The 16,506-nt window shown below is 36.5% G+C and overlaps 1 protein-coding gene across 1 annotated transcript; it reads left to right on the forward strand.

Moving 5' to 3' along the window:
* Positions 1 to 1,982: 1,982 nt before the first annotated feature.
* LOC121859473 (DNA replication licensing factor mcm7-like) lies at positions 1,983 to 15,349 on the forward strand. Its single transcript, XM_042356303.1, has 14 exons — positions 1,983 to 2,110; positions 4,572 to 4,706; positions 5,319 to 5,428; positions 6,788 to 6,912; positions 7,165 to 7,345; positions 7,733 to 7,879; positions 8,675 to 8,848; positions 9,533 to 10,042; positions 10,207 to 10,388; positions 11,011 to 11,122; positions 13,279 to 13,443; positions 13,734 to 13,819; positions 14,175 to 14,295; positions 15,019 to 15,349. Exons 1-14 carry the CDS (start codon positions 2,074 to 2,076, stop codon positions 15,097 to 15,099), a joined length of 2,166 nt encoding a protein of 721 aa, XP_042212237.1. The 5' UTR covers positions 1,983 to 2,073; the 3' UTR covers positions 15,100 to 15,349.
* Positions 15,350 to 16,506: the final 1,157 nt, after the last annotated feature.

The raw sequence follows: 16,506 nt of genomic DNA on the forward strand, positions 1-16,506 counted from the left end.
TATTATTTAATGATCTTAATGCATCAAGCTTATGTGAATTCGTTAAGATAGGGTTACATGAAACAATTACATTGCAATATCTTTTATTTTGTACAATAATTATAAACATCTTTGCTCTGAAGACACAAACATACAGATTAACACAATCCAATAACAGCAAAGAGGTGCACATGTTTAAAACTTATCCCTGGTTTACATAGACTACATTACAAATATAATAACCCTTTCTAAACATATAAGCTGTGATCCTGGACCATTTGTGATGTCACGCACCACCAACATGAGGGGACATAACTACAAACTCGCCAAGCTATCATGCAGAACGAGCATAAGGAAATACTTTTTTTTGACAGAGACGCTGGTAGACATATGGAACGGTCAACCAGCACAAGCTGTGGAATAAAGAACAGTATTCTGCTCAAAATAGCCCTTGACAAAATTATCAAGAACAATGGAGGGCTCCTACACAGGTCAATGGAGTCCTTCGCTTGGCCATTAGCCTAGGTAAATAAGGTATAAATCTAACTCCAAAACAGAGGCGGACAGTGTCACGGTGGCGTCTTGTACAAAACTAAAGTAGTTCTGTAATGACCTGATCTAATTTTACCGGTATTGTATAAGTAAAACCGCTGAGCCTAGGATCAGGAGTCTTGCAGTAGGTAGTAGGTATTAGGCAGCTACCAAACAGGGAGGTACTACCGCCGGGGAAGATATTGGAAGCATAATGTGTTGTCTAATGGTAGACTCTGCTGCCATATGGCATCACGAAAATTGTGACCAAGTCCCAGGTTGCTGATCTGACTTTCTGCCTCATTTACACACAATTGCAGGGTCTCAATTGTTCCTCTTACTATTGACAACACAACATACATATATTGTTCCTCACTTTTGATTTTTTTCATTTTGTATTTATTTGTGGTTCTTTATTATTATTATTATTATTATTATTATTATTATTATTATTATTATTATTATTATTATTATTATTATTATTATTATTATTATTATTATTAATTATTATTAATATTATTATTATTATTATTATTATTATTATTATTATTATTATTATTATTATTATTATTATTATTATTATTACATTTTCGCCCCCAGGCCCCGATGTGGGTCAGTAACCTGTGTCTGGGTGGGCTAATCTCTTGTCTACCCAAAAATTGCACCTGCTTGTTGCACCCTGACCTCAACCTCACCTCACTGCACCCTCACCTCACTGCACCTGCTTGTCTACCCACACCTCACTGCACCTGCTTGTCTACCCGGACCACACATACTGCACCTGCTTCAACTGCTCGATCAATGGTGAATAGGATAAAAGTTGTTTGATTTTGAAAAATGACCGCGTTAATGTCCTGATCCAACCAAACACATTATTATTATTATTATTATTATTATTATTATTATTATTATTATTATTATTATTATTATTATTATTATTATTATTATTATTATTCTACGGATTATGCTATTTATCTATATTTGCCTTGTTAGATATTACAGGGTATCCATATGTTATCTGAACCAATTTGACACTTAAAATGGCCCAAAATATAATATTATAGATATAATTACGCCGGTTTAACTATACTCATAAGTTTTCTCTTTTCTTAGTGTATATCCATATATGCACCCTGTTCTGGCTATGATAATTTCGGGGTTATCAAATGGGTGAAATAATTTATGGACACATTGTATACGGGTCCTTTGGGCGTCGAATAAATGGATCCATTGTGGGTTCGTTAATTTATGGTCGACTGACGTTTGGCTACAGAGATCAGTTCCAAGTAACAGCCCCTATGATATTTTCTGAACATCTATTGAGTTTTACAGTCAGTTAGATAATTTGTAGACATCGAATTATCCGGTTTAGAGGTTCGAGGATTTGAGGGTTCGTGTTATGAGGGTTCGTGTTATGAGGGTTCGTTATGGGGGTTCGTTATTAGGGTTCACTATGAGTTTGGCGCCAAAAGTTGAGAGGCGGCGGCGACCAACAACAAAGATCGGCTCCAGGTGGCTGTTTCTTCCATAAATTCCTCTAAACCTTTCCATTAATCACATAAAATGGCGACTAAAGCACGTGACTATGAACAGGAAAAGGGTAAGTTAAGCTTTGTAATTTTAGTAATGTCAGATTTACAAGTTTATTTAGAATATATGGTTAAAGTTTCGTCGTGTGATTTTTTACCGTCATGATGCTTAGAACTGTTTGGTAAAGTTTGGTTGTGATGATTAGTTCAAATGTTACTAATATTGTTATGAGTATTGTCTTGTTACTATGATATGAGCAGCAGGTTTTTCTAGGCCTCGTGTGGGGTCTGACTAATTACCCAAATGTACCCAAATGTAGCCGGAATGAAGTCAAATAATGGTCCTACATGAATAAATCGGACTGCTAATCACTTCTCGACTAGTATTTGGTGTCATAAAGTCACAAATTATTGGTAAACTTAATTTAATCTGAGTTAATAGATCAAGTGCATGTACCTAACCTAATCTAACCTAACACAACACAACTCAGATTAAATTAAGTTTACCAATTTTTTTTTACTTTATGACACCAAATAATAATCGAGAAGTGATTCACAGCCCGAATTACGCTTGTACGACCATCATTTGACTTCATTGCGGCTACATTTGGGTAATTCCTCACTCCGTCGGTACATGCACGCGATCTATTAACTCAGATTAAAGTAAGTTTTCCAATTTTTTGTGACTTTCTGACACCAAATACTAGTCGAGAAGTGATTAGCAGTCCGATTATTTGACTTCATTGCGGCTATATTTGGCTACATTTGGGTACATTTGGGTAATTAGTCGGACCGCTCGTGTGAGGTGTAGGGACGGATTAGCAATGACTGTGGGGGGGGGGGGCTGGTGGTGCCTCGACTGGTGTTATCCCACTTGGACGATCGTCTATTTTTAAGCGATTTTTACCATCGCAGTTAAATGATCAGGTTAGGTTAAATCGCATAAAACGGACGGTCCTCCAAGTGGGATGTATATGAAACATTACACAGTTGTCAGCACCCCTGCTGTTGAATGACTGATTTGAATAATTTGGTAGCGCGATGTATTGTTATTTCATAAACTTAGAATTTCTGATGTTATGCTTAGTAAATACTTAGTGGATATGGGTACTGCAGCCGTATGCCAAAAATCACACTAGATATAGGTACGGCAGCTGCATTGAAGGTCTGTGTTAATGGTTAGGTTAGAAATGTCATCTTAGTAACTAACTTCGTATAGTCTGTCCACCATGCGTGCACATTAGGTGCCGTACCAAAAAACATCATTTCACATACAGCTGCTGTACTTGTGCCTTATGTGAGTGGTGCTTCCTCTCCTATGTATCTACCTTGGATGAGGCTAAGTGTCTACCCTCAGTCTATAGGTCATCTTCGGGTCACAGGGCTATGTGGCCCCTCAGATGATGTTTGGTTGATTATATGTCAACTTAGACAATTCCCAGATGGATGGGTGATGGCATAACCTAACCTAACCAACCTAATTGTGTAGTGGGATGGCAGAAATTGCAATAAACAGGCTGTTAGCCAGGTGAGAATCATGTGTGTGAGGTGATGCTCTTTGATGGGTAGGGAGTGTAGTTTCCTCCTGGGCAATGAAGGTCGTAGTAAAAGAACAGAACTCAAATGTCTAATAAACTGACAAATAGTGAAAATATAAATGCCCTCTGTGTGTGGGTGATGAATAAATGTTTGTAGTTCAGAGGTCGACACTTACTGAAACTTAATCAGCATATAATTTAGGTACTGTTTTGGGTAAGATTATCGTTTTGGTCATGCACCTATTTGGAAGTTGTTCAAAATACATGGGAAAACCATAATTTCAACCTAACCTAAACTTAAAATCCTAAAATTCGTTGCATGACTGAACCGATAATAATACCCTGTATTGGAAGTGCAGATGTTAAGGCATATGTTCAAGATTTAAATTATTGCTTCAGGATATTTTCAGACTGACACCAGAGTTGTTATGATTTGATTCTACTTAAATCAGAGTGACTAACAAATTTACGTCATTTGTCTCACATATTCATCATCTTCACAGACAAGTTTGATCAGATTTATTTGACGTTTCTATGACTAATTATGTCCTTGATTAATTGAGATATTGGTAGGCTGTAATCAAGTGTTATAATTTATCAGTTTTATGTCGTTACATGGATACCTCTTTCTTAAGAATATATGGTATGATACCTAAATTTTCTTTCATATAAGCCTCAGTAAGCCTAGCTGGAGATAATAAACCGGGTAATATTTTCATATACTGTATAGTACCGGTAAATGTTGAAAAAAAATGTACTGAAAGATCCTTTTTATATTGAAAGTGCTTGTTAAACAATTTACTCCTCAATGTCACCATACCTAATACTGTAGGTTAATTTTTGTCCAATTTATATTATCAACCTCTGGCTGCTGTACTTTTCAATAAACTGTTAATTAATATTATTTACACACACACACACTCATTCACTCACTAATATATTACATTTACAATACAGTAGAATCTTTTATCCATTAACCATTTTCTATCCACAGAAGCTATCAAGAGGTTCCTGGCAGAATTTCACGATGTCGGTGACGATGGTCGAAAACACTTCAAGTATGCCACCCAACTTGTCGACCTTGCACACCGAGAACAAGTGAGCCTGATCATTGAGATTGATGATGTGGGTAAGTACAGACTAACAGACCTTAGAGCTCACCTGAAGATTAGTCACCCCCAACTTATTTCACCTGATGATTAATTTTCCTAATGCTACCTGGGGGATTAATCTTGAGGTGAAATAAATTTGGGAAGGGGGTGGCTAATCCTAAGGCTCAAAATTGTTTTGTTCTTAGCTTCACATTTAACACAACAAGATTCCTCATGGTCAGTGTATACTTTACCATTTATATCCAGCCCCTGTGATTTTCTATAATAGTACTTTGTGTTGTTGGGAGTGTAAATGTATACCGGTATATGAAAATTGGGAAACCCTGTTTATTCCACCTGATAATTAAACATCCTAGTGCTAAATGTGGGAGTTAGGTTTGGTTAGGTTAGCATTAAAGTGTTCAATCATACGGTTGAAATAAACAGGGATTCCTAATTTTCATGGGATACTTGTACAGTACATTTACATCTGACATAAAAATTAATTAGCTGTTATCTCCTCACAACTCATGAATTTTCAAGGAAATCTATACGTTACGTTACTCTTATTACCACATTTAGATGAGATTTGGTGGAATAATTAAAAAGTTCATTATGATTAAGGTTGTTAAATACTCTTAATCTTTCAGCTGAGTTTGATCCCGACATGGCAGAAGCGATGGTCCAGAACAGCCGTCGATACATTAACCTCTTCTCTGATGCTATTTATGAACTTCTGCCTGATTACAAACAAAAGGAGGTACAGTATAGTAAATGCTACCTTAGCAGTTATTAAATCTTTACCATTAACCATTTCTGGTCACCATACTACAGAATGGATATCACATCCCTAGAGAACATTCAGAGGAGGATGACTAAGCAATCCCAGGCATTAAGAACCTTGAGTATGTTAACATTAAAATGTCTGGGTTTGCACTCCCTTGAGAGATGTGGAGTGAGAGGCGATATGATCAAAGTGTATAAATGGAAGTCAGGGTTAAACACAGATACTTAAACTATTTAACCAGGAGTGAACATATAGCAATTTTTTTAAATTAAGACAAATTTAGAATTAGGTGTGAGATAGGAAAACACTGGTTTGCAAATAATATTGTGGATGAGTGGAACAAATTACCAAACACCACCATTAATGCAAGCTCACTGGAAAGCTTGACATATAGTTTGGACAGATATATTGTGTAAGTGATAGGGGTTGGGTATAAATGGGGCTGCTTAGTATGGGCCAATATTCCTGCTACAGTTTCCTTTATTGGTATGTTCTTATGTTGTGTATGGTGCTGCCTTTTAGTTGAATAAAATTGTCTGGCTTTGGCCCCCCAAAAATATATGTACAGTATATTAAAATAGGTGTCCCCATAGTTATGGGATTAATCCCCTCGTTGGTGATAATGTCCACATAATTACATTTTTCTTGTCACTAATGAAACCTAACGTTGTACAATACATGTATATTGTTTTTAGAATTCTTATATGTAATTTTACTATATGACTCTTAGATAGGACCCCAATGTGTAGCTCAGATACAGGACCCCATAGACTCCTCACCTCACAACTTGGCCAAAAGATGAAGTTTAGCAAAATGGCAAGGGATAGAGGCAGCTGCTGCCTTCCCTCTAACCAGGATATCCATGTTGTCCTCCCAGAATAATACTTTAAATTATATTCTAAAAGTCCTGAGCCTTAGGAAGAAAACATTTCAGAAATTAGGGGAGATTCTTTCAGTGATAAAGAAGCAAAAGTAGCAGTGACAATATAGGTGGCAGCAACCAGCCTTTACATAGTTTGTGGTGTGACTGGGAGGAGTGGGAGACATGCCTCAACTTTGTACAGTACTCACCATTGAGTGACTGGAAATTAACTTGCAGGGAGAAGTACAGTATTTTTGGGAAGTACTGTATTTGCCTTTGATGAAGTATATTTTATTTTTTTACTAAAAATATTTTTTAAAGTCCACTCTTAGGGTCAGCTCCCTTAAAAAAAAAAGTTTTGAAGGGGTTAATTTACAAAAAAAAAATCAAAATTAGGAGGATTTGTTAATCATTTATTACCATACAAATTATTTTTAAGTACAGTACTTATGTTACTTTGTTCCTTAAAGACTGTGGCACGTGATGCTCTGGATGTGTACATTGAGCATCGTCTTATGATGGAGCAGAGGCTGCGCCAGCCTGGCGACACTCGTGAGCTCCATAACAGATATCCACCAGAACTCATGAGGAGATTGTAAGTCTCCCCTTAAATATTGAAGCATAACACCAGTCCTTCTCTCAATAGTCTTTATGTGGCATTACCTGTACCTAAAATAATATTGAGTTCCCATAGAGATGTAGCCTAAGGTAATCCCTGTGAAAAGAAACAATGTAAAATGAAAGTTTCTCCATTTCAAAATTGCTTTTTCCTTTAATTTCATAGTTGTAGATCCTAAGACAGCTTTCACATCCTAAAATTTTATTCTGTTAATGTTTATGATTCCAGTGAGGTATACTTCAAGACTCCAAGTACCCAGAAGCATTTGTCTGTTCGCAATGTTAAAGCTGAACACGTTGGGAAGCTGGTGATGGTGCGCGGTATTGTAACACGATGTACAGAAGTGAAGCCTGTGTTGCAGGTGGCCACATACACCTGTGATCAGTGCGGTGCTGAGACCTATCAACCTGTAAGTGTTTAATCAATTAATACTGTATATGATTGTGTAAGTAGACCCCAGAATTTTGAGAAGTTTGGTTTGTTAGAAAAATCTTTGCCATTTCATGAACCAATACCTAATATATTTTTGCTGTTGTTGCTGCCTGCTGAAAGAAAGTGAAAATGTGCATAAATTACCACAATCTCGTCGGTCTTTTCCTCCCACCTGTATGCTATATTGTTATTAAATCATTTCCATATATATATATTCCCCAATGAGGTCTTCTTTCACCTATCATGATTACTGCCATCTCATTAAATTTTCCTCTAAACAGTATACAAATTTTTCCTTTTATAAGTTACTTTATAATTTAATTTTTCATTCACTTTGTACCCATAATTTATTGTTTTGAAACAGATTCTGTCGACCAGCTTCATGCCCCAGTTATTGTGTCCAAGTGAAGATTGTCGTGTAAACAAGTCTGGTGGTCGGCTGTACTTGCAGACAAGAGGATCTAAGTTCGTTAAGTTCCAGGAAATAAAGATTCAGGAGCATTCAGACCAGGTAAGACGTTACCCCAGATCACATAAAGATTTGACATCCCAAGGTATACTTAAACTGATTGAACACTCTAATGCTAACCTAACCCCCTCCCCCAGGCAGTGTTAGGGTGTTGAAACATCATGTGATCTCTTACCCTGTGTCATTCCATCCATCTTGATCAGTATTATCGTTATTAATTCTTAATTATAATTATTTTTGCTAATATAATTTGATGACTGACTCAGATCATTGCAAGAGAATGAGTGCAGTTGGTTCTATGTGCTGGGGGTGCTGGGACTCACATAAGCTTGAGCTTCAGTTCAGCACAAATCTTGAGGCGAGTGTTAAAAGGAGGAGGCAAAGTAAAGAACTATACAAGTGAGCACATTAAATCATGGCTCTGATACCATAAAGCACAGACAGTACTTACAAAACACTAAACCTGCTTAACTTTTGGAGGTCATAGGTCAATGGGACAAAAAGTTCCATTATTTGACCTATGTGTATCTTGAGAACATGAATAGACATTGACTAGAAGTATATAGTAGGCATTCTTCCCAAATTCTTAAACTTGTTAGCATTTAGAAATGCATAACTGTAAATGGATTATGTGGGAGGGTGATGAGTACGTGTAAGAATGGTGTCACCGATGATTTTCAAGTTGAGTTATGGTGTTTTGTCTTAATTCATGCAACTGAGTAAACTTTGACCTTTTCTTTTATGTGCTATGAGTATCATCCCATTGAACTAGCAGTTACTGTCCTTTTTAAATTATTTTTGTTATAAATTTGTAATTATCCTTTAAATCTTTTTCAGGTTCCTATTGGTAATATCCCACGCTCCTTAACTGTCATGTGTCGTGGAGAACAGACGAGGCTTTGTCAACCTGGTGATCATGTTGCTATCGCTGGTGTGTTCATGCCTCTGTTACGCCAAGGTTTCCGTGCCATGATGCAGGGACTTCTCTCCGACACTTTCCTGGAGGCTCATGTAGGTGTTATCAATACTGTAGTGACATTTCAGTGTGGAAGGAAGCTTGAAGTTGTGGAAAACCAAAATACATACAGTACTTTAACTAAAATTCACTTGAGATTTTCATATCAAGCTCAGTAGTGTGATAATTACTTGCTTGTTTATTTTGTATCATAATATAGTGTCTCATAGATGCTACACCAGAGAATATTAATGCTCCTCTCTCTTTCTCTTATTTTTTCCTTTCTTTTTTCTTTTCATTTGAAGGAATCTTTGTAAACAAGATGTCAGAATATTCAGTTGCCCGCTGCACTTCTCTCATGTTTTGATTTTATCTGGCTCTCCATTCGTGTACTGTGAACCAAATGTTACACACCGATCACTAGAATTTAATTGACTACACCCATATGCCTGATGTCGATTAACTGCTTTTGATCTGTGTATAGCATCTGCCTCTCCTTACATGAATCTTAAATTGACTTTTTCCTTTAGTGTTAATTTCTATTCAATTTTGGTTTAATTGTTAAAGATTCCATCACCTGAAAAAGGAAAAGAAAAAGAAAAAGAGAAGAATAATTTTCCTGTAGTGAGAGACCTATGGGACACCCTGTACATGTGTGCATGACCTATGGTACACCCTATACATGTGTGCAATGCCTATGGGACACCCTGTACATGTCACGACACATTCCTTTCTTTCAGCGGGTTGTTAAAATGAACAAAACAGAAGATGATGAGCTGGGAGCAGAAGAATTAACTGAAGCAGAAATAAAATTAATTGCTGAAGAAGATTTTTATGATAAACTGGCAACCTCCATTGCACCTGAAATCTACGGTCATGAGGATGTTAAGAAAGCTCTTTTGCTTCTGCTCGTCAGTGGCGTAGATTGTAACCCCAACGGCATGAAAATTCGTGGTACCATCAACATCTGCTTAATGGGTGACCCCGGTGTGGCCAAGTCCCAGCTCCTCTCATATATTGACCGCCTTGCCCCACGCAGCCAGTACACCACTGGTCGAGGTTCCACAGGAGTCGGTCTGACTGCAGCAGTGATGAAGGATCCACTAACAGGAGAGATGACACTTGAAGGAGGAGCTCTGGTATTGGCTGACCAGGGCATCTGCTGCATTGATGAGTTTGATAAAATGGCTGATGCTGACCGTACTGCTATCCATGAAGTGATGGAACAACAGACTATTTCAATTGCTAAGGTATTTAGCTTCACAACTTGAGACTATTCAGGTAATGAAATTGCCCTTAGTGTGAACAAAATCTCCCACCCCTCACTTTTATATACTGGTATACAGTACTGTACTGTATATACCTGTCCTGTGGAGTGCGAAATTTAAAATTATACAGACTATATTTTTTCCAGGCTGGTATCATGACAAGTCTCAATGCTCGTGTTAGCATCCTCGCTGCGGCCAACCCTGCGTATGGTCGTTATAATCCCAAGAAGACTGTTGAGCAGAACATTCAGTTGCCCGCTGCACTTCTCTCACGTTTTGATATTCTCTGGCTTATTCAAGACAAACCTGATCGAGAGAATGATTTAAGGTAAGACTAGTATGTGAGGTACATTGTGTCACCAAGAACAGTATGAGGTGACGTATTCACCATAATGTGTCCCCGAGAATTGGTTGGCTTTATATTTACTTTATTGACTTTTTGTGCAATGTTTTAATTGGTAGATGAAAATTTGTAATCTGCTCAAGTGTTTTTGCCTGTGTGGGCTTTTTTTATTATTATTATTATTATTATTATTATTATTATTATTCAGAAAGAATTGATAATTGGAAATACATGCACAGGGTATTGTACTTGATTCAACAGGCAGGAAATATGTGAAGGGTGAAGAGAAGATAAATTAAATCAAAGACTGTTGATGGACAGAAGTCTCTAGGTACAGGGTATTGACTGTCAGTAAGAAATACTTGGGAGAGTATTAATTGGTGCTCATAGCCCTTATAAGGCCTTTGGACCTTGTGGAAGGGAACATCTTAACTGAACACTTCTGTTACTGTAAGAGTAAATGAATGACAGCAAATGAGGGAAGTGAGTGTATGTTTGCACTGAGGTAACTTGGAGGAAGAGTAAACTGTATATGCAAATTAACTGTTACGAGTTGTTTGTTAGCAGGGATAAGAATGTTGGATAAATGAAACTTGATATTTTTCAGACTGGCTCAACATATCACGTACGTTCACCAACATAGTGCCCAGCCACCCACACAGTTCAAGCCACTGGACATGAAACTGATGAGGCGTTACATTGCTCTTTGTAAGAAGAAGGTAATGAAACTGTATTTGACACTGGAGGTTATTGTCTTTGGTATTTCTTGAAGTTATATTTCATAACTGGACCTCAGGGCATAATATGTGACCAGTGTAAATTTTTGGCATAGATTAACAGGGTAAGAGGATTCACATGAGGAGTTACATGGGTCTAGACCAGTGGTTCCCAACCTTTTTTGGCTGCGACCCTAAATTTCCCAACATTACGGTGTCGTGATCCCTTAGGCATATACAGTTCACCCTCGTTAATTCGGACCCCTTTAATCCGGATTTCGGATAATTCGGACAAAATCTGGACTTTTTTTTTTTTTGTAGGAATATTACCTATGCGGACCTTAAGCTGAAATGCTGGTCCAGCCACTGCTGGGATAAAACACCAGCTTCTTTTTGGTTAAATGTAACATCTCCACCACTAGTGTGGGGGGGGATGCAACTTTTAGCTTCAGACATGAAAAATATTTACCATTTACTGCCAGTAAACAATGTAAACGTAAAATATGTACCAATTAGTAATGAAAAGTTGTGCAGTTCCTTCAGCAAATGAAGCTCACCAACTTACAATAGGTTAAATTACCTTACAACGTGTTTTCAGTAGTCTATGTTGAAGTTCTTAGCACAGGCTAACTTATCATATCATATACGGTATCACAGTTCTCATTGATCTACAAAAAATACCGGTAATAAAAACCTTTTCGATATTTCACACTTAATATAATACCCGGTAATCTACTTCAACCTCCTATTGTTTCCAACGAAACATGACGCACCACCAGCTGTTGAGTATCAGCTAGACGGTACACGTGTTTTTCGAATCGTTTTCAGTTAAAAAACTGTTACATCACACGTATATTTTACCTAAACTGCACCTAAATGAGTATATTCTCGGAAATAAATAGTAGTTTTGCTGAAACGTGATGTATTTCAATGTAAAATAGGATAAAATACATGACGAAAACAAAAGATTTTACCTAACCTTCCGATGTTCAAGAGAAGTTACTCGTTTTTTTAATAGTTTTTGGTTAAAATACTGTTATATTACAATGGTATTCTATTCATACTGTGCTTGATATAATGCATTCACGGAAATGTAATATATTTGCTGAAATGACGTACGTATTACAGTGGAAAGTGGGATAAAATCGTGACGAAAACAATGACTCGCTTTCTTTTGTTCAAAAGATGTTACCGTAATCGCTTTTCGATTGGTTTTCAGTTAAAAAACTGTTGTATTACAATAATATTTTATCCTAATTGACTTGAATAAATACTACGAAATACCATATTTCTGAATATTTTCATTAAAATCCAACCAAATCATTTCCCTTGTCATTGTCTGCAGCACCAAACAGCTTATCCCAGTCCTCTCCTTGAACAGGGCTAGAGGGTACGCGTTTTTCGAATCGTTTTCAGTTAAAAAACTGTTACATCACACGTATATTTTACCTAAACTGCGCCTGAATGAATATATTCTCGGAAATAAATAGTAGTTTTGCTGAAATGTGATGTATTTTAATGTAAAATAGGATAAAATACATGACGAAAACAAAAGATTTTACCTAACCTTCCGATGTTCAAGAGAAGTTACTCGTTTTTTTAATAGTTTTCGGTTAAAATACTGTTATATTACAATGATATTCTATTCATACTGTGCTTGATATAATACATTCACGGAAATGTAATATTTTTGCTGAAATTACGTACATATTACAGTGGAAAGTGGGATAAAATCGTGACGAAAACAATGACTTAGAAATATAATGCAATATTAACCCCTAAATCGGTTAATTCGGACAATCGGGTAAAACGGACACCCTTCCTCCCCTATTAGTCCGAATTAACGAGGGTCGACTGTACTGTATATTGTACAGCTTGAATGTTAAGCAAAAATTTGTTTGACTATGATAAGTACTCATTTTTTAAATTGTCTTAAGGCCCCTCACGACCCTACTGAGGACACCCCGCGACCCTGATTTGGGTCGCGACCTGAGGTTGGGAACCGCTGGTCTAGACTAATGTGTATTTACTCTCTCTCTCTCCCTCTCTTGTCTTCTTCATGCTACAACCTGTGATTTAGAGAGGATGTCAAACAGTCTTACATAATGCTTCAAGATTATTTATTAGTAGAATAGCTTTTAATGTGACGTTTATTTCAGCTACCAACCATCCCTGAAAATCTCACCGACTACATTGTATCGGCTTATGTAGAGATGCGTAAAGAAGCTCGCAACAGTAAGGACATGACCTTCACCTCAGCACGTACTCTTCTTGCTGTCTTGCGTCTCTCCACGGCATTAGCGCGACTCAGGCTCGTTGATTCAGTACGTGCATTTTATTATGAAAGAGCAGATGTGGAAAATGGCCATAAAATGTGAATTATGATTAGTGATAGTTGATGATAATTGTACACTCACATCTGAACATCATGTGGGCTAATACCCAGATGTGAAAAAAGTTTAACCGCTCTATTTTGAATTTTAATGGCAGATGGAGTTGGCTTACATTTATTGTTCTAGAGTATTTTGGGGGATGAGAAAGTTACTTTTTTATGTACAGTATTTAAGACAAGTAAAGGTAAAGACCCACATTTATTAAAAGACGAACATTACAGGTAGAGAAAGAGGATGTTAACGAGGCGATGCGGCTGATGGAGATGAGCAAAGATTCCCTCAACCACAGTGATGAGAGAACTGGAAAGTGAGTGAACCAGTAATTTGTGCTAATTATTGTACGGTAACACAATATTTCTCCTTTCATTCTTTTATACTGCAGTACAGGATATGTTCTATGGAACTCCTATTCTCAACAAGCCTCCTGTCACTTTTTATTTTTAATTAATCAGGAGTCTCATGAAGATAAGGAACCCCCTCTTATTGCACCAAGTGATTACACATTCTAATACTAACCTGCCCCCTCCCCCTCCATTTAGTGTGTCGGTGTTTAATAGTGAGATGAAGCGGAGGTTCGTAGTCCTCATCAGATCCTAAATCATTAATGACCGGGGTTTCAACCTTTGTCTCCCCTCTATAATTTGACCTCATCTCCTCAACAGGGCTCAGACTGTTACCGACAAGATCTTCACCCTCATTCGGGAAGTTGCCGGAGAGAGTCGCGTGGTGAAGCTTGGAGATGTGATTGAGCGATGCACCAGCAAGGGTTACAAGCCAGACCAGGTTAGTGATCATGATAATTTTTTAATTTTTTTATTAATATATGATTACCAATATTGATAAGTATTCCTGGGAGAGAATTGCTCATATCATATCCTTTTAGTTGAATTGTGTACCAATGATTTAAATTCAGATTGTAAAAAGACAAGTACAGTATTATTACAAGTTGGGCATATAGAAGGACAGGTTTGAAGTAAAGAGGGGAGAAATTATCAATACTAAACAATAAATTTTTGGATAATTTTGTTAAAACTAATAAGTTACCATAGTTAAGAAAGTTGTTAAGTACTGTAATAATGAAATGGTTATATTTTCATTTGGACAGTACAACTACTCTGTTATTTGTATTTTGTTTTGTACTAGACAGGATCTTATTTTTGTCTTGTGTAACTTAAAAATAATTTTCATAGTAACTGTACTGTATTTTACATCCATTTCCCACTGCCAGACTTAAAATAATTTGTTTCACTAGTTTTAATATATTTTACACCAGTTGTAATATGTCTGCCAACAGTTTTAATACATTATACTGGACACCAGTGAGCTATTACAAAAACTCTTAAAACTCATTCGCTCGGCTCTTATCATAACACTTAGATATACCAACGGGTACCTTTACGTGATCCAAATATATGCATCAGACTTTTAATATTGAACAGTTATAGAGATGGGAGACCTTTATATCTTAATATTTTAAGTTGTTCAGTGTATTTTCTTTCTTCTCAGGTGAATGAGTGTATTGAAGAATATGAAGAGTTGAATGTGTGGCAGTTGAACCAAGCTCGCACCAAACTTACATTTGTGTGAAGGTAACATTGTTGTACTACTGTACTTCTCTAACCCTACAGTATACAGTATGTAGTAATAACCAAACTGGATACAAAAAAAAAGGTCCAATACATGTGCCTCTGTTCTTTATTTCATATTTCAAACCAATGAATGTAACAAAACTATATTTTGTAAGTGTTTCTCAAAATGATATACAGTACTATATAATAAATGGTAAATTTTTCATTGTGTATAATATGTAAGAGATATAATAAAATTTATACATTTTTATTTTATATTTATTACACATTTTTTTGAGTACTTGTAGGTCTATGTACAGTATTCACTTCCATCCTGATATGAGAGGGTCAGGTTGATGTCCATCTCTTATAAATTTCTGTCCATTTGGCTCTACAATGGATGTTCACTCACACCAAAAAGTATCATTATGGAGGCTCTGATGAGTTTCAAAACGAATGCCACAACTCGTTGCCTCAGTAGGGTTGTCAAAATCGTTCATCTGTTGTGTCTGTCTTACACCAAACTGTAAAGATCCTTCTTTTAAGCGAGTGTCCATTGGGGAAGAAGTCTATTGATTTTGGGGATTATATTGTATTATCTTGTGACAGACCTGGGAAATTTTGTTTTTATGCACTTAAGCTTCAACAAAACTTAGTTATACACTTACAGTTTACTTGAGATCAAGGAGGAAACAGGTATTGGGCCTTAGTGGGATAATCCATCATTGCCCTGTTTGCACTGCAGTTGTTTTTATTTTTACCAGATGATGTAAGTGCTTCAAAGAAGGAAATATGGGGTAAATAATCTGGCCCATTTTACAACTTGATAACCTCACAAACATTATAGATAGAGCTCTTAAGTACACTTCTTGTCTTAGAACATGACCACATGTGCATTGTTATATCTATAATACTTTTGGGGTTAAGTTTTAAAATAGGTCAGACAATTTGTGGACTCCCTGTATATTTAATCAGAAACTAAAGTGATGGTATGCAAGTTGTAAGTGTTCCACAGGTGGCCATTTTGTTCTTACAAGTAAAAATTTATATGAAAATGTGGCATTTCCCAGACTTGACAATGAACAAATCAAAACCCTAAATGTGTAAATTACTGCCGTTAAAAAAACCCAGCTTCAACAGTGTACAGTACTGTAAAGAGTAAAAAATAGTATTAGTTGAGAAGAGAAAGAAATACTGTATTTCGTAATCTGGAGCTGGCATTAATCCCTTTGCGTATGAGTTAACCTCTTGCATTAGCCAAATAAAATATCACAAGTGGCGTTCATGCAGTGAAGGGATTAATCAATAAGAGTGCAAAAGTAAAAGTTTGCATCTTTGATTTCAATACAAGAAAAGTATATGCCATAGTTGACAAAATATTGATGCAAGAAATAAATGAGATTGTTCAAAGCTATCTGAAGTTTTG

Source organism: Homarus americanus, unplaced genomic scaffold (assembly GCF_018991925.1).
Source record: "Homarus americanus isolate GMGI-L3 unplaced genomic scaffold, GMGI_Hamer_2.0 scaffold7626, whole genome shotgun sequence".
Classification (NCBI taxonomy): Eukaryota; Metazoa; Arthropoda; class Malacostraca; order Decapoda; family Nephropidae; genus Homarus; species Homarus americanus.